Source organism: Saccopteryx leptura, chromosome 4 (genome assembly GCF_036850995.1).
Source record: "Saccopteryx leptura isolate mSacLep1 chromosome 4, mSacLep1_pri_phased_curated, whole genome shotgun sequence".
In the NCBI taxonomy this organism is placed as follows: domain Eukaryota; kingdom Metazoa; phylum Chordata; class Mammalia; order Chiroptera; family Emballonuridae; genus Saccopteryx; species Saccopteryx leptura.
In genome coordinates, this window is record NC_089506.1 from 220,359,694 (window position 1) to 220,381,148 (window position 21,455).

General features: G+C 55.0%; 1 protein-coding gene across 5 annotated transcripts in view; it reads right to left on the reverse strand.

Annotated features, from left to right (window-relative positions):
• SLC5A11 (solute carrier family 5 member 11) overlaps window positions 1-21,455 on the reverse strand; it is a 60,248-nt gene that overhangs the window by 15,490 nt on the left and 23,303 nt on the right. For all 5 annotated transcript variants that reach the window (XM_066383386.1, XM_066383385.1, XM_066383384.1 and 2 more), the window contains 4 exons: window positions 16,264-16,368; window positions 14,559-14,664; window positions 11,804-11,884; window positions 4,517-4,722 (listed from right to left, as the gene is read on the reverse strand). In XM_066383386.1, coding sequence (XP_066239483.1) covers window positions 4,517-4,722; window positions 11,804-11,884; window positions 14,559-14,664; window positions 16,264-16,368 — 498 coding nt within the window. The remainder of the gene's footprint in view (window positions 1-4,516; window positions 4,723-11,803; window positions 11,885-14,558; window positions 14,665-16,263; window positions 16,369-21,455) is intronic.

The following is a 21,455-nucleotide window of genomic DNA, read 5'->3' on the forward strand; positions in this document are numbered from 1 at the left end:
ACAGCAACCGTGTGCAAGTTCTCCCTTCACTGGGGTGGAAGGGAGGCGGGGAGACCCGTCAGGGAGGGGCCACGGGGGCGGGCGGGCGGACCGGGCACGGGGCTTCTGCTCCGAGGTGCCTCTGGGGAGGTCGTCTCTGGCGCAAGGTTCCAGCTAAGCCCCAGGATGAAGAGAACCGCTCCCTGGTGAGCTGCAGCGAATGAATCGAGCGGTTCCGAGAGCAGACAGACTGGAGTGTGAGCCCCGCCCCGTCAGCGCCGAGTGAGCCTGGACAGGCTGGTTCAGCTCCCCGGCGCCCGGGCTTCTCGTCCGCCAGACGGAAACCGTGCCACCGTGTTCGTGCTGAGGCACCTAGCGGCCCTCGGGACAAGGGCGCCAGCGGTGATCCCCGTGGTCGCCGCCGTCGTCTCGTGACACCGGAGAGAGAGGCGCAAAGAGGCCACCCAAACAGAAGAGGGCGAGAATGAGATCGGAGAGCCGCGTGCCCGCGGCTCAGACACGTGGACACAGCTCACCCCGTGCCAACAAGAGAAGCAGGAAGGGGGGTCTTGGGGAGCACCTGACGGCGGTCGTCGGCGGCGGCGGCTGGTTTTTACGGATGATTGTCGTCCTGGTCGTGGAGGGAATCTTCAAAGGACCCAGGCGCAGAGAATCCAGAGCAGGCAGGTGGAGGGAGGAGGAATGCGCACAGGTCTGGGAGCAGCGAGGAGGTGAGAGAGGGAAAGAGAGACGGCCTGAGGTACCGCCACCGCCCGGGTTTGGGGGCCCGTCTCACAGTCACTGCCCACCGCACGCCTACATCTGATCAAGAGCTCTCCCCGTTGGGTAGGCCGAAGCTAGGTCTTGCCAAGATGTGTTTCCTAGAAAAGGAATGTCCGCGTCCCAGAGTGTTTTCTGCCTCGGAGACTGGTCCCCGCAAATCCTCCGCCCGCCTTCAGGTCTGTGTGAGCGCAGGACTTTCTCCGCTGTTTCCTTAGTCTTTGGGGATCTTGAAGCATCTGGAGAAGTTGCAGCAGAGGACTTGGTGGGTTGCCAGCACCTTTCTGAGCTGGTTCAGTGACGTGTGGACAAGAAGGAGTAAGATGTATCGTCACCCCGTTGGCACTGCGGCAAGCAGGACAGAGCTGGAATTCCTCCCTTTGGTTTTATAGTGGACATCAAGGGGGACAGTCTTCCTAGAGTGTCCTGCCCCCCTCTTCACATGGCTACCGTACCGTCTTGGGCACAGTTGCCTGATCCAGAGCTCGGCACCTGACCCAAGCTGGGCCGCTCAGAGCCCTTGCCCTGGACTTCTGGGTTTGGGACTTAGAGATTGCCAACCTCTTTCCTGTTGGTCTGCGGTGTGGGTGAGGAAGACGGTGCTGAATGAAATCCGGAATAAGTTCCTGCAGCTTCTGAAGGCCAGGTCACCCTCCCACAGCCCGGATTCCATGAGCTAATACATCCCCCCGCCCTTTTCCTGAGCTCATTGAGGTTGGATTTTTCCCCCCGCCACTTGCAACCAAGTGCACCCTTCTGCACACAAACGCTTGCTTGTGGGGGTGTTGCAAGTGAAAGACTGAAATGTGGGGTCAGCTGATCTGAGGGAAGGAGGGGGCAGCGAGGGTCTCTCTACCCCAACCGGGGAAGCTCGCTGTTTTGTTTAGAAGTTGGTTTCACTGTGACCTGCCATTTCTGAGGCCCCCACGCATGCCTCTGGTGAGGCTCTGTAGGGCACTTAGGATGGTGACAGTGAAAGACAAGGAGATCAGGTTCACAGAATACTCCTCGGTGCTTTGGAATGTGCTGAAGAGCAAGAGCTTTAGGCTTTGGGAAGACGCCCTTCCTCCTGGAGATGCACGCAGTCGCCGACCAGAATCCTGGCTTCTAGTCCTCGGGGTAGATAGAGCCTCCAGAGGTGAGTGAGAGACAGCCGGGTGAGTTCCACAAGAGTTGAGCCGTTCAGAAACCCACGAGCCCTGGGAGGAGGGTGTCACCATGTACAGCAGCCCCAGGCTCATCGTGATGCTAGGAAAATGGACACGTGAATACATGTGTACACGACAGTTAGACCAGCGGCCGGCAAGGGGTACAGCATCAGTAGATGTTTGAGTGTCATCACTCTTAGCCATTGATGTTTCCCTCGTTCGTCTCTGCCCGGGAAGATCTGGGACACACTCTCAGTCAGTGAACAATGGATGTCACCCTTTCTCCTGTTCCAAGACGAGCCCGATACCGGACTCCGTTCCGGCAAAGATGTGCACGGCCAGGGGCAGCAACAGCACAGTGATCGACAGTCTGTGGATTCTACAGAACTTGGCTCAACAGCAACACTGTGTGGTCCAGAGCACAGTCATGGCCCTGGCCAGTTGACCCAGTGATAGAGCATTGGCCAGGCGTATGGAAGTCCCAGGTTTGATTCCCGGTCAGGGCACACAGGAGAAGCACCCATCTGCTTCTCTACCTTTTCCCTTCTCCTTCCTCTCTCTCTCTCTCTCTCTCTTTTCTCCTCCCGAAGCCAAGGCTCCATTGGAGCAAAGTTGGCCCCGGGCGCTGAGGATGGCTCCATGGTCTCTGCCTCAGGCGCTAGAATGGCTCTGGTTGCAACAGAGCGACGCCCCAGATGGGCAGAGCATCGCCCCCTGGTGAGCATGCCGGGTGGATCCTGGTCCGGCGCATGCAGGAGTCTGTCTGTCTCCCTCCCTGCTTCTCACTACAAAAAAGAAAAAAGGAAAAAAAAAAAAGATCACAGTCATGGGGATCTTGCTTGGAGTCTGCACCCTGGTGGCCTTCGCTGGCGTTTGGAAGGAGGTCGAGCCCCCTTGGACTAAGTCTCCAGATTCTTGAGCAAAGCAGGGTGGGCCTGGGTGGCCTTCCAGGGGACACCGTGGAACGTCGGCTCAGAAGGGTTTGAGGAATCTCAAAGGTTCCTGCAGATGAATCGGTGTAGGCTGGTGAGCTGGGTCCAGAGAGGCACCATGAAACCGGAGGAAACAGGCAAACGTTTTTGACGGTTTGTTTCGTCCATGTCTTTGCAACAAAAGCACTGTGGCCAAATTCCTCATGCTCGCCTCTGCGAGTAACCCCACCGAACGGGAAAGGAGGCTCAGAGACGTCTGGTCCGATCGTGCCTCATGGCTGAGCCACCTGAGCTGGGCCCTGGGTCTGTTCCAGGTACAGCCGGTGCTGTTAGACCAGTGCTGCTCCCAGCGGGCCCCCACCGGAGATTCCTGAGAAGGAGAAGGGGGTCTGCCTCTTAAAGGGGCGCTGTCTGAGTACTGCACCGTCACCGCGTGCGACCCAGCTCTCCACGAGGAGGGTTCCGGTTCCGGCCAGTGGGGGCGGTGGGGGAGGGGGAGACCGAGCCTTCGCCCGGGCTGTGTCTCCTTTAAACACTCATCAGCTCTGACTGGGCAGTGTAGTGAATAGTTAGTAAAATGGTGCGCAGAGCTGACTGTTCGTGAAACATAAAAAACAACCACAAACAGTTCAGCTGGTGATATAGTCACTGGGTTGGAAACCCCGGAAAAGGACCAGGTGCGCAGGGAGCGGCTCCCACGCATCCCCCGCACCTCTGCCCACGGCCGCTGCTCTGTCCCGCTTCCGGGAGGTCCAGCGAGTCCCTTTACGCACAAGCAGGACGTACAAATATTGGGTCTGTTCTCTTTCTTGTAGCAAAACGGGGCTTATTATTACACACTGATGTGTGGTCTGCTTTCCTCGTTTCTTTTTCCCCACACCAGTGGCCCGTGCGCCCGTCCCCTCTGCGGCCAGGGTCACCGGCAGCCTCGCTCTCCTCCCCCAGGCCTGTGCTCACAGGTCACTTCTGGTCACCTCTCCCTCTCGCCCTGCTTAAAACGGCACCCCAGGCCTGACCTGTGGTGGCGCAGTGGATCAAGTGTCGACCTGGAACGCTGAGGTCGCCTGTTCAAAACCCTGGGCTTGCCTGGTCAAGGCACATATGGGAGTTGATGATTCCTGCTCCTCCCTCCCTTCTCTCTCTCTCTCTCTTTCTCTCTCTCTCTCTGTCTCTCTTCTCTAAAAAATGAATAAATAAATAAATAATTAAAACAAACAAACAAAAAACCACACGCTCCATCCCTCTGTCCCTGCTCTGCTGTTTTTAAATGCCACTTCCCACCTTTTACACCGCAGGTAATTGACTTATTCATTGTCTGCCTGCGCCCCTGCAGGGAGGGGCACCCCGGGAGGCTCCCGGGGGGGGGGGGGCATGTCTGACTTGTTTCCCCCTGATTTCCGAGAGTCTGGTCGGAGGACAACGTCCTGCGAGTGTCTGTGAGCCAACAGTGCCCGGTGCCAGCTTTAGCCTCCGTTGAGGACACATCGTCCCCTTCGCTTACTGGGCCCTCACGGGCAGTCGGCAGGGTGTGGTGGGCTTCCCATCACCGAGCCAAGCCGAGAAGAGGCCGTGGTCCGGATAGTGCGGAGAAAGGCCGGTGAGGGATCCGCGGAGGGAGAGAGTCCCCGCCCCCGCCCCCCGCAGGGCGCGCTCGACTGCGCCTGGGTGGCCGCGTACCTGATCCGTGCACCAGTACCAGAGGGACGGCATGGACATCCCAAACAGGATCCCGGGCCAGGGGAGGTCCGACGTCAGCGGGTCCCGGAAGATGTGGAAGGCGTCTGCTCTGGGCAGCCCGCAGCTGCTGTTTGCAGTCCGGTTGGTGGCCAGGGCCAAGAAATACTTCTCCGTCAGGCCTTCCAACCCTCCGACGGCAACAAAACCTGGAAGTTAGAGGAAGTCCGAATCTGCCAGGAGCTCACACGAACGCCCAGCAGTGGTGGGGTTGTTGGGAGGTCATGAAACCCTACTCAGCGCGCAATTACCAAGGAGAGTTAGCTCCTTGAAGGTTCTTAGACATACACGCCCACCCCCCATTTTTTAACGCCTTTGGTAGTCAGTGTGGAATACCTTTCAGAACAGTATTGCTAAATGCTTGCTACAAAATATATAGGATTGTAAAGGAAACCAAATATATTAGAGGCCATCATCAGAACGTAAAACTGCCGTGCCTGAGTCAGTTGTTTATTTGCCCATTCAATAGGAAAACCTAGTGTAGTAGCTATTTTGTTTCCAAGTAGCACTGAGCACAGACAGGATTTCAGTGCATCAGCAACAAAGGTAAGAACATCCGGATGAAACCATCTGGGCTACCCTTTGGGTATCCAAGTCACAGATACGGCTACTTATTTCCAAGCTTGATTGCCTACGTTTATAATTGAAAAAAAAAAGTGCTTAAATTCAGTGATAGGTTCATGAAAATAAGTTTTCCCAACCTAGGGTCACAAATGCCCTGAATTCTGCACACAGACCCCGCCCGGGTCAGGACACCTTGCCTTCCCCCCTGAACTTCTCAGCATCTCTCAGTTCATGTTATCGCAACAGCGGTCCAGGTGATGTGTGACCTTGAGTAAGTGGCCTCCCCTCTCTGAGGCTGCGTCTCCTCGTCTGCTAGTGGGCACCGTGCGGCACCAACCTCCCAGGGCTGGAGCTCGGGCTCCGTGACACATTGCACATGCAATGCACAGTATCCACCACATAAAAAAATAATCAAGCACTATCATTTGGAATCTGCTTCTTTTCATGAATTGAAAGGATTCAGCGTTACTCCCGAAGTAACGTTGCTCTCACTAGATTACATTCTGGAAGGCTGTGTGTGTGTGTGTGTGTGTGTGTGTGTGTGTGTAGAAGGGAGGAAGTTGGTGTTACCACTTGGGTAGGAATGGTTACTAGGGAAAAAAATGACTGGGCTGATAAATTATTGTCATGTGTTATTGCCCTGAAAAATTTTTTTGTGGGAGTGGTGGTGGTGATTGTGGTGGAGGAATGTCGATAATTGACCACAATCAATACAAGATAATTTTATCAATGCGCGGACCTGCCCATCTGAGTGTGGAAAGCACGTGCACTTCACGTGAAGCGTAGAGCAGGGAGGAGAGCTGGGAATAGGGCCACCCCCGGGGGGGCGGGGCTGTGAGAACGTAGAGGGCGGAGCTTCACGCACCGTCGTGTGCCCGGGGATCAGGGTCATGCAGACAGATCCCGGTGCGGCAGGTCTGCGTCCGTCCGCACCCCGCACTCTGAGGAGGCACCGCCGTACCCAATGCCAGTCAGGGTCCTCTCGGCAGAGAGGAAAGTGGGCGCTTCGACTATTCATCTGATTTCAGCCACTTTACTAAATTCCTTTTTTAAGGTCAGTTTTTCAGTTTCTCTTGCCCTCCCCACCCCAACCAGGTAACTAGTCATGTCACCTGCAAATAATGATTTTGTCTTCTTTTATTATGTACATCTTATAGATTTTATTTTTTTATTGCATTTAAAAATTAGCATTTTTTCTGATTCCTTCCTTCCCTCCCTCCTTCCCTTCTCTCTCTTTCTTTCCTTCCTTCCTTCCTTCCTTCCTTCCTTCCTTCCTTCCTTCCTTCCTTCCTTCCTTCCTTCCTTCCTTCCTTCCTTCCTTCCTTCCTTCCTTCCTTCCTTCCTTCCTTCCTTCCTTCCTTCCTTCCTTCCTTCCTTCCTTCCTTCCTTCCTTCCTTCCTTTCTTTCTTTCATAGGAGGAGAGACAGTGAAGCAGACTCCCACACGTGCCCTGACCTGCGATCCACCCAGCAACTCTCTCTGAGGCTGATGCTCAAATCCAAGCTATTTTTAGTGCCTGAGACTGACATGCTAGGACCAGCTGAGCTATCTTCAGCACCTGGGGCCACTTGAACCAGTTGAGCCACTGGCTGCGGGAAGGGAAGAGGGAGAGAAGAGAAAGGGGTCGCTTCTCCTGTGTGCCCTGACTGGGAATCAAACCTGGGACGTCCATACGCTGGGGGTTGCCCCTCTATCCACTGAGCCACCAGCCAGGGCTTCAGTGTTTCTGATTCTGATGGGATTGCATCTCATGCTCCTTGGTCCCCTTTTTGAGGTTTTCTTTTTTTTGAAGCAGATGTTCTCATTTTTTCTTTAGTTATTGGCCTATTAAGGTTTTTTACTTTTTCTTAGGTCAAATCTAGTAATTTAGATTTTCCTAGAAAAACACGGACTTAGAATGAGTTTTCCTATTTATTATTAGCATAAAGCATTGTATACTATAGCTTGCCTAAAACCTTCTCTGTGCATTTGGTTTGCTTTTTTGTTGCTAATTATATTACCCTGTTTCTCTTTCTTTTCCTTGATGTGATTGGCCACTGTAATTTATGGTTCTTTTCAAAGAAATACATGTTGCAGTAGTTCACCCTATAGTTTTCTCTTTGCCAATTCACTAAACTGGGCTTTCATATCCGTACAAATGTTTCTCTAGGGGTACAGCTTTCGACTTCATCGCTGACTGTGAAATCTGCTATTGTCATCATTATTTGTAAATACAGTAGTCTGAAACTGCAGCTTTTTATTCCTTCTGTGACACAAACACTATTTGGAACAGGGGGAGTCAACCTTTTTATACCTACCGCCCACTTTTGTATCTCTGTTAGTAGTAACATTTTCTAACCACCCACTGGTTCCACAGTAATGGTGATTTATAAAGTAGGGAAGTCACTTTACATTAAATTTATAAAGCAGAGTTACAGCAAGTTAAAGCATATAATAATAATTACTTACCAAGTACTTTATGTCGGATTTTTGCTAAGTTTGGCAGAAAAAATTTTTATAAAACAACTTACTATACTTAAATCTATCTCTTTATTTATACTTTGATTGCTCTGCTACCGCCCACCATGAAAGCTGGAACGCCCACTAGTGGGCGGTAGGGACCAGGTTGACTACCACTGATTTAGAAGATGGCTTTAGAATTTCTAAGTGATTAGATTTTTAAAATATACATTTTTCCTAATGAGTATTTTATTTATTTATTTTTTTGTTTTACATGAGTAAAATAACATACTCTGTTTACATGGATATTTTGTAAAAATTGGTTATATTTTCCAATAGTTTGTATTGTAGATGGTATTATGATGCTGAAAGAAGTAAATATATTCACTATTCTGCAAATACTTATTCAATTATTCATTTATTTTAGAGGCAGAGACAGACAGGAAGAGAGAGAGATGAGAAGCATCAACTCATAGTTGCGTCACTTTAGTTGTTCACTGATTGCTTCTCAAACGTGTCTTGACCAAGGGGCTAGCTCCAGCCAAGCCAGTGACCTTGGGCTTCAAGCCAGCGACCTTTGGGCTCAAGCCAGCGACCGTGGGATCCTATCGATGATCTCAAGCTCAAGCTATCGACCCCGCACTCAAGTTAGTGGCCTTGGAGTTTCGAACCTGAGTCCTCAGCGTCCCAGGTCAATACTGTATCCACTGCTCCATCCCTGGTCAGGCTGTGCTCATTCATTTATATCATCTATAACTCATGTTCTGTCCTCTGTTATGTTGGCACTATTTTGGTGTCTATTTCTCCTATTTCTTTTGCTTTGTGTATCTTGCTGCAATGTTATTTAAATACACAAAAGTTATATCTACATTGGAAATTTGCCGTTTTCCAATATAAAATGACTTCTCTCTGTTTAATGCTTTTGCCGTACGCTATACTTTGCTTTTATATGTGCCACTTACAGATTCCATAAAGTTAAATTTTATTTTATGTTTTTGAGAGAGGGAGGGATAGAGAGGAAAGCATCAACTCTTTGTTTCACTTAGTTAACATTTTTGCCCTGACCTAGGCTTGAACTGGCACCTCAAGAGTTGAGCCAGTGCCCTTGGGATCAAGCTGGTGACTCCGGGATTGAGCTAGTGACCCCAGGATCAAACAGGCAACCCCAGCACTTCAGGTTGACGTTCTACCCACTGCACCACCTGCCAGGGCACCCAAAGTGCATTTTCTGAACTCAAACCATAATCCTGGAATTTCACTGAGTTCTATTTGATGACTCCAAAGCAACCAAAATTAATGGAACCAAACCAAAATTCCAAAATTCTTAGAGAATCCCATGCAAAGTAAATATAAGGTCTACCGGAAAGTTCTGTCTGTTTTTATCACAACAAGTTTCGACATGTAAGCACATGTTTATTTGGCTCATGTGTGCCTCTCTATTTTTATCACTTAATGTATACATACTGACGTAGCAAATTAACTAAAACAAAGTTGATTCACGTTAGTCTTATGTGTGAAGCCATAGTGTACCCATGGCTACTGATAAAGTTCATTTACACCACTGTAATTTTTACGAATTTCAACAAGGAAGAAATGCTAGAGAAGCATGTCTGTCGCATCCACCATATTCCCCGGACTTAGCACCCTCCGACTATCACTTGTTTTTGTCTTTACAAAATTTTTTGAAGGGCAAAAAATTCAAAAATGAAGAAGATATCAAACAAGCACTGGTTCAATTTTTCGCATCAAAAGAGAAAACATTTTCCAAAAATGGGATATACAAATTGCCCTCACGCTGGCAAGAAATCATTAATAATAATGGCAATTATATTACTTAATAAACTTTATTGACGTTAAGAAAAATTTTTATTTTGTTTTATTCCAAAAACAGACAGAACTTTCCGGTAGACCTTATATATTCCCATCGAGACATATCACATTAAAACTGCTAAACATCAGCCCTGGCCGGTTGGCTCAGCGGTAGAGCGTCGGCCTAGCGTGCGGAGGACCCAGGTTCGATTCCCGGCCAGGGCACACAGGAGAAGCACCCATTTGCTTCTCCACCCCTCCGCCGTGCTTTCCTCTCTGTCTCTCTCTTCCCCTCCCGCAGCCAAGGCTCCATTGGAGCAAAGATGGCCCGGGCCCTTGGCCTCTGCCCCAGGCGCTGGAGTGGCTCTGGTCGCAATATGGCGACGCCCAGGATGGGCAGAGCATCGCCCCCTGGTGGGCAGAGCGTCGCCCCTGGTGGGCGTGCCGGGTGGATCCCGGTCGGGCGCATGCGGGAGTCTGTCTGACTGTCTCTCCCTGTTTCCAGCTTCAGAAAAATGAAAAAAAAAAAAAAAAAGAAAAAAAAACAAACAAACAAAACCTGCTAAACATCAAAAATAAATTTTAAAATCTTGAAGAGAGTCAGAGGAGGCAGGGAGGAGCCCGTATCACAGAAGAGAATAAAGGTAAGAATTACAGCAGAACTTCCCAAACCGTGCAAGCCCCGAAGCAATGGCGGGACATCTTTAAGTGCTCAGAAATAAAATAAACTTACAATATTACGCCCAGTGAGAATACTTTTTCAAAAATGAAGGAAAAATAAAGACGTTCTTCTGGCAAAGAAAAATTGAGAGAGTTCATTATCGGGAGACCCACACGAGGAAGAAATGCAGATGTGCAGCACAGTTAGAACGAAGGTTTATACTAAACTCATGTCACAGAAGACGTTTCTCTCCTACGTAATCTCTGTGGGAGGTGGACTGTCGGAAGCAGAATTTGCGGCAGTGGGCGGGGTTCACAACACATGCACACAGCAGGGCCCACGGGAGGAGAGATTTGGGAGTGTCATATGGTGGTGGTGCGCAACGGGAAATGAATAACACCATCTGAAGGTAGGCTGAGATGAATATTGTAAACCCTAGGGCCAGTGATAAAATAATCTGCAAGAAAACAAAGGCGCAGCCTGACCAGGCAGTGGTGCAGTGGATAGAGCGTTGGACTGGGATGCGGAAGACCCAGGTTCAAGACCCGGAGGTCGCCCAGCTTGAGCGCAGGCTCATCTGGTTTGAGCAAAGCTCACCAGCTTGGACCCAAGGTCGCTGGCTCAAGCAAGGGGTTACTCGGTCTGCTGAAGGCCCATGGTCAAGGCACATATGAGAAAGCAATCAATGAACAACTAAGGTGTCGCAATGCGCAACAAAAAACTAATGATTGATGCTTCTCATCTCTCCATTCCTGTCTGTCTGTCCCTGTCTATCCCTCACTCTGACTCTCTCTCTGTCTCTGTAAAAAAAAAAAAAAAAAAAAAAAAAAGGAAGGTGCAGGGGACAAATGAAACAAACAACTGGCAAAAGAGCAGATTTTAATCCAACCTTATTGATAATGACATAAATGGAATTAACCTATGAAAAGATTAAGATTGTCAGATTAGATTTAGAAGCAACTATATGATGTCTATAAGAACCCTGCTTTAAATATAAAGACACAGCCTGACCGGGCAATAGATAGAGTGGATAGAGCGTTGGACTGGGACGTGGAGGACCCAGGTTCGAAATCCTGAGGTTGCCGGCTTGAGCCCAGGCTCACCAGCTTGAGCACGGTGTCGCTGGCTTAAGCGTGGGATCATAGACGTAACATCATAGTCTCTTGCTTGAACCCAAGGTCTCTGGCTTGAGCAAGGGGTCACTTGCTCTGCTGTAGCCCCCAGTCAAGGCACATATGAAAAAGCAATCAATAACTAAGGTGCCACAATGAAGAATTGATGCTTCTCACCTCTCTCCCTTCCTGTCTATGTGTCCTTATCTGTCCCTCTCTCTGTCTCTGTCAAAAAATATATATATATATATCATATATATATAAGTATATATTATATATACATTTATATATAAATAAAAATATATAAAATATAATATATATATAAATATAAAGACACAGATGGGTTGAGAGTAAAATGATGAAAACATATATATATCCTATTTTATTTATTTATATAATCATTTAGCCATATCAATATAAGAAGAGCTACTAAGGTTTACTTTTTAAAAAACCTGGTTTTCACAATAATAAGCACAGCTCTCTTCTGCTACAAGAACCTTGCCTCTTGCAGGAATGCCAGGCAGTAGGCTTCTGACAGCGGGGTTTGCTGAGCCCCGTGCTGAGGGCAGATGCCCCTGCTTGGGAGAGGCGCGGCCACCCCCTCCCCCCACCCCACCCCCCCGGGGAACCGGGGACCCCACTTACTGTAGCCCATCAGGGTGAGCGCGCCTACAAGCATGATCACAGTCTGCAGGGCGTCCGTGTAGATGACAGCTGCCAGGCCACCTGGGGAGGCAGGGACGGGAGCTGAGGTCGGGTCAGGTGCTCGGGACGGAGAGGAGTTACTCTGGGTGACAGAGGGCACCTGGCAGGTCCAGACCGGGCTCTGGAGGTCTCTCAGAGCGCAGAGACGGCCACCGTGTCTCCTGTGCGCCCCCACCCCTTTGGCAGTGGGACTTTGCCGCTCACGCCTCTCATGTTGAGGTGAAGTTGATTCCTCCACCTCTCAAATATGAGTTTGGCCAGAGACCTACTCTGACCATCCAGTGCGGCGGACGTGACGTTGTGCGGCTCCAAGCCGTGGCCGCCAGGGACCTGCAGCTCCCCGTCTGGCCCTGGTGTTGCTCTGAGGTCCACCATGCTGCTCCGAGAAGCCCCGCCCAGCCTAACGGAGGGGGAAGGCCCACATGGGGGGGAAGCCCAGCTGACAGCCCACGCAGACCTCACGCCGGGTGACTGAGGCCATGCTGTTCCAGCCGGCTGTTCCAGGCGCCGAGCCGGGCGGAACCAGCTGACCCACCACCAGCAGACCCTCCACGAAATGAGTTGCGGGCAACCATCGGCCCCTGTTGTTTAAGTCCCTGAATTCGTTGGCGGTTTGTTACACAGTCGTTTCTGAGTGAGAGAGGGAGTGAGCTGAGGCCACAGTGCCCACACTCTGAACACCTCTGCTTTTTTTTTTTTTTTTTTTTGTATTTTTCTGAAGCTGGAAACGGGGAGAGACAGTCAGACAGACTCCCGCATGCACCCGACCGGGATCCACCCGGCATGCCCACCAGGGGGCGATGCTCTGCCCACCAGGGGGTGATACTCTGCCCCTCCGGGGCGTCGCTCTGCCGCGACCAGAGCCACTCTAGCGCCTGGGGCAGAGGCCAAGGAGCCATCCCCAGCGCCCGGGCCATCTTTGCTCCAATGGAGCCTTGGCTGCGGGAGGGGAAGAGAGAGACAGAGAGGAAGGAGAGGGGGGGTGGAGAAGCAAATGGGCGCTTCTCCTATGTGCCCTGGCCGGGAATCGAACCCGGGTCCCCCGCACACCAGGCCGACGCTCTACCGCTGAACACCTCTGCTTTTAACATTAGAAGAGGAATGTGAGGTCTTCCCAGCCCTGACAGACTTCCCGACCAGGGTCATGGTGCTTGCCCTCAGGGGTTCCTGGCGATTTTGCCATCTGGAAAAACCTTTGTAATAATTCTAGACAGAGCAACCTTTCCCGTCTCTTCCTTATACCTCTCTCCTCCCTTCTTCCCCAAGAGGGAGGGGACACTTATCTGATAGAAACGGTTTTACTAGTGGGCAAGGTCCCTGCGATACAAGCCGTGCCGGGGGTGTGGCGGCCTCCTGGGTGTCCTCCTTCCTTGCTGTCAGGAGCAGTGCCCTGACCCGTGGCAGAGAGACCGGCCTGCATTCCGGCCCCAGGTCTCCGCTGCCCACCCCCACCCCCCACCCCCGGTGCGCATGCGCCGTGAACCGGCTTAAGTGGGCGAGGGCTGAGGGCCGGGTGAAGCCTGCCCACCACCCTCTGTACTGACGTGTGTGGAGCACTTCGCACGTGCTGGGCACGCTGCCTAGTATTCTAACTGATCATTGGCTGACATCCGGTGAGTGCCCTACGGGGTGGGGTACAGAGCCAGACAAAGCAGTGTGTCCCCTGTCCTCACAGAGCCAACAGCCTGAGGAGGGGGACAGACCCCCAAACAAGGGTACACAAAGATAAATCGGCAGCAGGGACTGGCCCTTCCCTTCCCCGGGGCTCCAGGCACACGGCCTCAGCCAAGACCTTCCGGCATCAGAGGCCTTTGCATCTGTTAGATTTGGCCACTTTTCTGTTTGGAGCCCACAGTGGGGTCCCGCAGCACTCGGACCCCAACCGGAATTCAGTCTCGTCCTTCCGTCCTTCCGGGCTCAGCCTTCTCCTGCCCTCCGGGTGCAGCACAGGGGGGTTGGGCCCCACTCGCACCCTGTCCTGTAGGGTGGCCCCGGGGCGCTGGGCCGGCACAGCCCGAACCCCCTGCTGAATTTCCTCCAGTTGCCCTTGCGGGGTCACAGTAACACACCCGGCACTCTGTACTGGTCTCCTTGCTCACCGTGCCCCACCCCCACTGGCATGGAAGTTCCTTGAGGGCCAGGATTTGCCTGTTGACTGCTGCACCCCCCCTCCCCCGTCCTAGCATGATGCCTGGCAGACAGCAGGTGGTGGACATCGGGGGATGAAATCTATCACAGCAGGAAGAGCAGAGAAGAGGAGACGGTGGGCGTTCGGACCAGACACCTGTCGAGGCTCCACTCTCTGCCCGTCTCCGTCCGAGGATGCAACCGCCAGGGGAAAGACCAGGCTGCCCGACCTCAGGCTCCAGAGTTAAAGGAGTTTATGACCTAGCTTTGGTCGTTGCATGGAAATACACATGCACTCACTTAGTAGGTCCTCAATAAATAGGTCTTGAATAAATGGAAAATAGCCTGATGCCATTGTAGTGAGTTTTTAAATCTTCCCTCTTATCAGGCAGCCCTCTTCCTTAGGACCACAGCCAAGAGGAAGCCTCTTATCTGGGGTAATGGAGTCAAGTTGAATGCATGAATGGTCTTAAGACAGTGAAACATCACAAGATAGGCCAGGAAAAGATGGAGAGGCCCACCGTCCCTGCCCACCACCCCTCCCAGCATCACCCTCACTCAGTCATACCTGCAACAGTGTATAAAGCTGTGATGGCCAACAGCCCAATGACAGCCAAGTACAGATCCAGTTTCAAAGACTGCTGAATAAAGATGGCACCTGCATACATGTCCACCTGCAGAAACATGAAGAGGATGGATGGATGGATGGATGGATGGATGGATGGATGGATGGATGAATGGATGGATGAATGGATGAGTGGATGGGTGGATGGATGGATAGGTGGGTGGGTGGATGGATGGATAGATGGATGAGTGGATGGGTGGGCGGATGGATGGATTGATAGATGGGTGGATGGATGGATGGATGGATGAGTGAGTGGGTAGGTGGGGTGGGTGGGTGGATGGATGGATGGATGGATGGATGGATGGATGGATGGATGGGTGGGTGGATGGGTGGATGGATGGATGGGTGGGTGGGTGGGTGGATGGATGGATGGATGGATGAGTGGGTGGATGGATAGATGGATGGATGAATGGATGGATGGATGGATGGATGGATGGATGGATGGATGGATGGATGGATGAGTAGATGGGTGAATGGATGGATGAATGGGTGAGTGGGTGGATGGATGGATGGATGGATGGATGGATGGATGGATGGATGGATGAGTGGATGGGTGGGTGGGTGGGTGGATGGATGGATGGATGGATGGATGGATGGATGGATGGATGGACAGATAGCCGTGTGCAGCACACGTTCCCTTAGCCTAGATTCAGGCCCCAGCCCAGATGCTGGCAAGCACAGAAGAGTCATATATAGTTATTTCTTCATTTTATTCCAGATTTTGGTCTCAAACTGAGGCCCTGTGGGCAGTTACGTTTGAGACCCTTCCCCAGTGGTCTTCCTGTTTTTACTCTTGGTTTTTACACCTGCCCACCACAGGGCACCTGATCAAATACCATGGTCACCTCTTCCTTCTCCAGCATCTCCACAACGGGCCAGATAAGTGAGTGGTTGCGTGCCAGCCCGCGTGAGCTGCCTGCCACTCAACCTCGTTTCCTTCACTCACTTCCTGTCCCTGGGCCTCGGGGCACTCCGAAACATGCCCTGTTGCCCCAACAAGTTGTGTCCGTCCAAGCTTTTGCCTGTTCTGTCCATCTTCCTGGAATGCCCGTTCCCCGTCTCTGAACCCCTCCTCCGGCCTGACTTCCCCTGTGAAGGCTTTCTGGGCGTGGGGACAGTCACTGTTTAGAGGGAGTGGAATTCCTCCCCTCCCCTCCCACCTTCCCGCACACAGGACAAGGCCCCCCTGAGCTCCAGCTGGAGGAGCGTGAGGCAGGGTGGCAGAGCAGCACCTGCCTGCAGCCTGCAGGGTGCCTGCCTGCTCTTGGCCGCTTTCCAGGAGCTCCGCCCATCCGAAGGTCAGGGTGGGGCAGGCTCTGTGGTCCATCAGCACATCTGATCAACAGCTGACCACGGTCACTGCCTAACTCGGGAGGGAGACTGGGAGACCGAAGCCTGACATGTTGCTAAATAAGCTTGGGGTGGGGGGGGGAAATGGGGGAGGAGTCCTTCCCTCCACCTTCTCTCCTGACTTCCTCCACCCCTGCCTTTCCGTCCTCCCCACCATCCCACCATCCCATCTCCCTCCAACCTCCCTGGAGCCTGCCCAAGAGGCGGAGCAAGTGCAGGGGGCGGACACTCCCCAGCAGGGGGCCTCGCTGACCTTCTCACCCGCTGCAGGGACCTGGCCGGCCGGGGCCCGCCTTACCGAGATCTTGGTGAAGATGTAGATGAACAGGTAGAGCACAGCCAGGGTGATGGGGATCCTGTTGCCCCCAAAGCGTCTCCGGAGGTATTCCGGCATCGTGGTGACCTGGGGGAGGGGGGGCAGAGCTTAGCTTGCACCCGCCAACAAGCAGCGTACAAGCAGCGACAGCACGCAGGGCCCCAGCCTTCCCCTCACCTCCCCCATGCAGAAGCACCAGCGGTCTTGGGGTTCTCAATGGGGGACTCGGGGAGGGAGGAGAAAATGGGGACACAGAGGGAGGGCTCGGAGAAACAGGGGTTCTGGGCGGGGTCACAGACCCCACTGTCCTATTTCCTCAAGCGAGGCTTCTGCGGGCCCCGCCCCGAGTTTTGCCATCTCCACTATGATTAATTAATAATGTTTTCTCTTTCGACCCGCCCACATTTTTATTTAAATAAATTGATCTGTCTCAAGGACATTTCAAATCAGCACTGTAAACGGAAAACTGATCCTAAATTTACAGGAATCAGCAAAAATAAATACATGAATAGTAAAAACAATTTATTTTCTATTCTGGTAACTTGCTGTTGCACACCACCAGGGACTCTGGGCTCAGAGCCTACTTAAAAAGAAGAAGAAGAAGGAGATGTTGGAGAAGCACTGGGCGGGGATCAAAGGCATAGCAGTGCCAACAGGAGGCTTTTCCCTGGAGTTCGTCTAACAGCTGACGACTCCAGGAGGGGGAATCCCTTTGCTCAACCTCAGGGCGCGGTACGCGGTACGGTGTGGTTCAGCGTGGTTCAGCGTGGTTCAGTGTGGCTGGCCCACGGTGAGCACCTAGAGCCGCCTCCGGGAATCTCCACCTGTCCATGTTCCAACCTCTGGGGAAACTGCTCTCCTGTCAACCCTCAGCCAGATCACCACAGAAATTAGGGAGTTCTAACAGTAAACTGTGCAGACTGCAGGGGTGACAAAGGGTCCAAAGACCCCCTGCCCCAGGGAGGCGCTGACGTAAGGACGCTCCCTCAACGCTGCTAACGAGATCAGAAATGATTTCCAAAACCGCTTCTTCAGAAATACTGAAGCGGCATTATTTGGTAACAAAAGTGATGGAGTTTCACTGCAGCCAGAAACAACTCAGTTATTACAGTTTTGCGTGCCAAGGAATAAAAAAAAACATGAAATTAGATTTTATTTTTGGTGTTGTTGTTGTTCAAAGTAGTAACATGTTATGACCTAACCATTTGAGAAAGACTGCCAACTTTATATCTGTGTTTTGCCATTAAAAAATATTGTTGCGCCTGACCAGGCGGCGGCGCAGTGGATAGAGCGTCGGATTGGGATGCGGAAGGACCCAGGTTCGAGACCCCGAGGTTGCCAGCTTGAGCGCTGGCTCATCTGGTTTGAGCAAAAAGCTCACCAGCTTGGACCCAAGGTCGCTGGCTCAAGCAAGGGGTCACTCGGTCTGCTGTAGCCCCTCGGTCAAGGCACATATGAGAAAGCAATCAATAAACAACTAAGGTGTCGCACCGAAAAACTGATGATTGATGCTTCTCACCTCTCTCTGTTCCTGTCTGTCTGTCCCTGTCTATCCCTCTCTCTGACTCTCTGTCTCTGAAAAAAAAATATATATTGTTGGAGCCCACATTTCTTCCGGGTTCTGAAAGCCCCAGGTGTGTCTCTGATATCCGTCACCAGGTGGGGATTGCTGAGGACAAGGGTCCTAACTGTCTCACCTGTTCATCACCCCTGTCCAATGCTGGGACCTCCTAGGGACTGTCCAATGGACGTCCATGTGCAAAGGGAGGGGTGCTGAGGGGAGGAGGGAGGGGTGCTGAGGGGAGGAGGGGGTGCTGAGGGGAGGAGGGGGTGCTGAGGGGAGGAGGGAGGGGTGCTGAGGGGAGGAGGGAGGGGTGCTGAGGGGAGGAGGGGGTGCTGAGGGGAGGAGGGAGGGGTGCTGAGGGGAGGAGGGGGTGCTGAGGGGAGGAGGGAGAGGTGCTGAGGGGAGGAGGGGGTGCTGAGGGGAGGAGGGAGGGTGCTGAGGGGAGGAGGGAGAGGTGCTGAGGGGAGGAGGAGCGGTGCTGAGGGGAGGAAGGAGGGGATGCTGAGGGGAGGAGGGAGGGGTGCTGAGGGGAGGAGGGGGTGCTGAGGGGAGGAGGGAGGGTGCTGAGGGGAGGAGGCGAGGTGCTGAGGGGAGGAGGGAGAGGTGCTGAGGGGAGGAGGGGGTGCTGAGGGGAGGGGGGGGGGGTGCTGAGGGGAGGAGGGAGAGGTGCTGAGGGGAGGAGGAGGGTGCTGAGGGGAGGAGGGAGGGGTGCTGAGGGGAGGAGGGAGGGGTGCTGAGGAGAGGAGGGAGGGGTGTGCTGAGGGGAGAGAGGGAGGGGTGCTGAGGGAGAGGGTGCTGAGGGGAGGAGTGGGAGGTGCTGAGGGGAGGAGGGAGGGGTGTCTTGAGGCGGAGGAGGGAGGGGTAGCTGAGGGGAGGAGGGAGGGGTGCTGGGGGGAGGAGGGGGTGCTGAGGGGAGGAGGGGGTGCTGAGGGGAGGCTGGAGGGGTGCTGAGGGGAGGAGGGGAGGGGTGTAGGAGGGGGAGGTGCTGAGGGGAGGAGGGAGGGGTGCTGAGGGGAGGAGGGAGAGGTGCTGAGGGGAGGAGGGAGGGGTGCTGAGGGGAGGAGGGAGGGGTGCTGAGGGGAGGAGGGGGGTGCTGAGGGGAGGAGGGAGAGGTGCTGAGGGGAGGAGGGAGGGGTGCTGAGGGGAGGAGGGAGGGTTGCTGAGGGGAGGAGGGAGGGGTGCTGAGGGAGGAGGGAGGGGTGCTGAGGGGAGGAGGGGGATGCTGAGGAGAGGAGGGGGTGCTGAGGGGAGGAGGGAGGGGTGCTGAGGGGAAGGAGGGGGGTGCTCGAGGGGAGGAGGGAGGGGTGCTGAAGGGAGGAGGGAGGGTGCTGTGGGGAGGAGGGAGGGGGTGCTGAGGGGAGGAGGGGGGTGCTGAGGGGAGGAGGGAGGGGTGCTGAGGGGAGGAGGGAGGGGGTGGCAGGGGGAGGAGGGGGTGCAGAGGGGAGGAGGGGGTGCTGAGGGGAGGAGGGAGGGGTGCTGAGGGGAGGAGGGGGTGCTGAGGGGAGGAGGGGGTGCTGAGGGGAGGAGGGAGAGGTGCTGAGGGGAGGAGGGGGGTACTGAGGGGAGGAGGGAGGGGTGCTGAGGGGAGGAGGGGGTGCTGAGGGGAGGAGGGGGTGCTGAGGGGAGGAGGGAGAGGTGCTGAGGGGAGGAGGGGAGGTACTGAGGGGAGGAGGGAGGGGTGCTGAGGGGAGGAGGGAGGGGTGCTGAGGGGAAGAGGGGGGGTGTGCTGAGGGGAAGAGGGGGGTGTGCTGAGGGGAGGGAGGGGTGCTGAGGGGAGGAGGGGTGCTGAGGAGAGGAGGGGGTGCTGAGGGGAGGAGGGAGGGGGATGCTGAGGGAGGAGGGGGGTGCTGAGGGAGGAGGGAGGGGTGCTGAGGGGAGGAGGGAGGGGTGCTGAGGGGAGGAGGGGGTGCTGAGGGGAGGAGGAGGGGGTGCTGAGGGGAGGAGGGAGAGGTGCTGAGGGGAGGAGGGAGGGGTGCTGAGGAGAGGAGGGGGTGCTGAGGGGAGGAGGGAGGGGTGCTGAGGGGAGGAGGGAGAGGTGCTGAGGGGAGGAGGGAGGGGTGCTGAGGGGAGGAGGGAGGGGTGCTGAGGAGAGGAGGGGGTGCTGAGGGGAGGAGGGAGGGGTGCTGAGGGGAGGAGGGGTGCTGAGGGGAGGAGGGAGGGGTGCTGAGGGGAGGAGGGGGTGCTGAGGGGAGGAGGGGGTGCTGAGGGGAGGAGGGAGGGGTGCTGAGGGGAGGAGGGAGAGGTGCTGAGGGGAGGAGGAGAGGTGCTGAGAGGAGGAGGGAGGGGGTGCTGAGGGGAGGAGGGAGAGGTGCTGAGAGGAGGAGGGGGGTGCTGAGGGGAGGAGGGAGGGGTGCTGAGGGGAGGAGGGGGGGTGCTGAGGGGAGGAGGGAGGGGTGCTGAGGGGAGGAGGGGGTGCTGAGGGGAGGAGGGGGATGCTGAGGAGAGGAGGGGGTGCTGAGGGGAGGAGGGAGGGGTGCTGAGGGGAGGAGGGGGGTGCTGAGGGGAGGAGGGAGGGGTGCTGAAGGGAGGAGGGAGGGGTGCTGAGGGGAGGAGGGAGGGGTGCTGAGGGGAGGAGGGAGGGGTGCTGAGGGGAGGAGGGAGGGGTGCTGAGGAGAGGAGGGGGTGCTGAGGGGAGGAGGGAGGGGTGCTGAGGGGAGGAGGGGGTGCTGAGGGGAGGAGGGGGTGCTGAGGGGAGGAGGGGGTGCTGAGGGGAGGAGGGAGAGGTGCTGAGAGGAGGAGGGAGAGGTGCTGAGAGGAGGAGGGAGGGGTGCTGAGGGGAGGAGGGAGAGGTGCTGAGGGGAGGAGGGGGGTGCTGAGGGGAGGAGGGAGGGGTGCTGAGGGGAGGAGGGAGGGGTGCTGAGGGGAGGAGAGGTGCTGAGGAGAGGAGGGAGAGGTGCTGAGAGGAGGAGGGAGGGGTGCTGAGGGGAGGAGGGAGAGGTGCTGAGAGGAGGAGGGGGGTGCTGAGGGGAGGAGGGAGGGGTGCTGAGGGGAGGAGGGGGGTGCTGAGGGGAGGAGGGAGGGGTGCTGAGGGGAGGAGGGGTGCTGAGGGGAGGAGGGGGGTGCTGAGGGGAGGAGGGAGAGGTGCTGAGGGGAGGAGGGGGGTGCTGATGAGAGGAGGGGGGTGCTGAGGGGAGGAGGGGGGTGCTGAGGGGAGGAGGGGGTGCTGAGGGGAGGAGGGGGGTTCTGAGGGGAGGAGGGGGGTTCTGAGGGGAGGAGGGGGTGCTGAGGGGAGGAGGGAGGGGTGCTGAGGGGAGGAGGGAGGGGTGCTGAGGGGAGGAGGGGGGTGCTGAGGGGAGGAGGGGGGTGCTGAGGGGAGGAGGGGTGCTGAGGGGAGGAGGGGTGCTGAGGGGAGGAGGGAGGGGTGCTGAGGGGAGGAGGGAGGGGTGCTGAGGAGAGGAGGGAGCGGTGCTGAGGAGAGGAGGGGGATGCTGAGGAGAGGAGGGGGTGCTGAGGGGAGGAGGGAGGGGTGCTGAGGGGAGGAGGGGGGTGCTGAGGGGAGGAGGGAGGGGTGCTGAGGGGAGGAGGGGTGCTGAGGGGAGGAGGGAGGGGTGCTGAGGGGAGGAGGGAGGGGTGCTGAGGGGAGGAGGGGTGCTGAGGGGAGGAGGGAGGG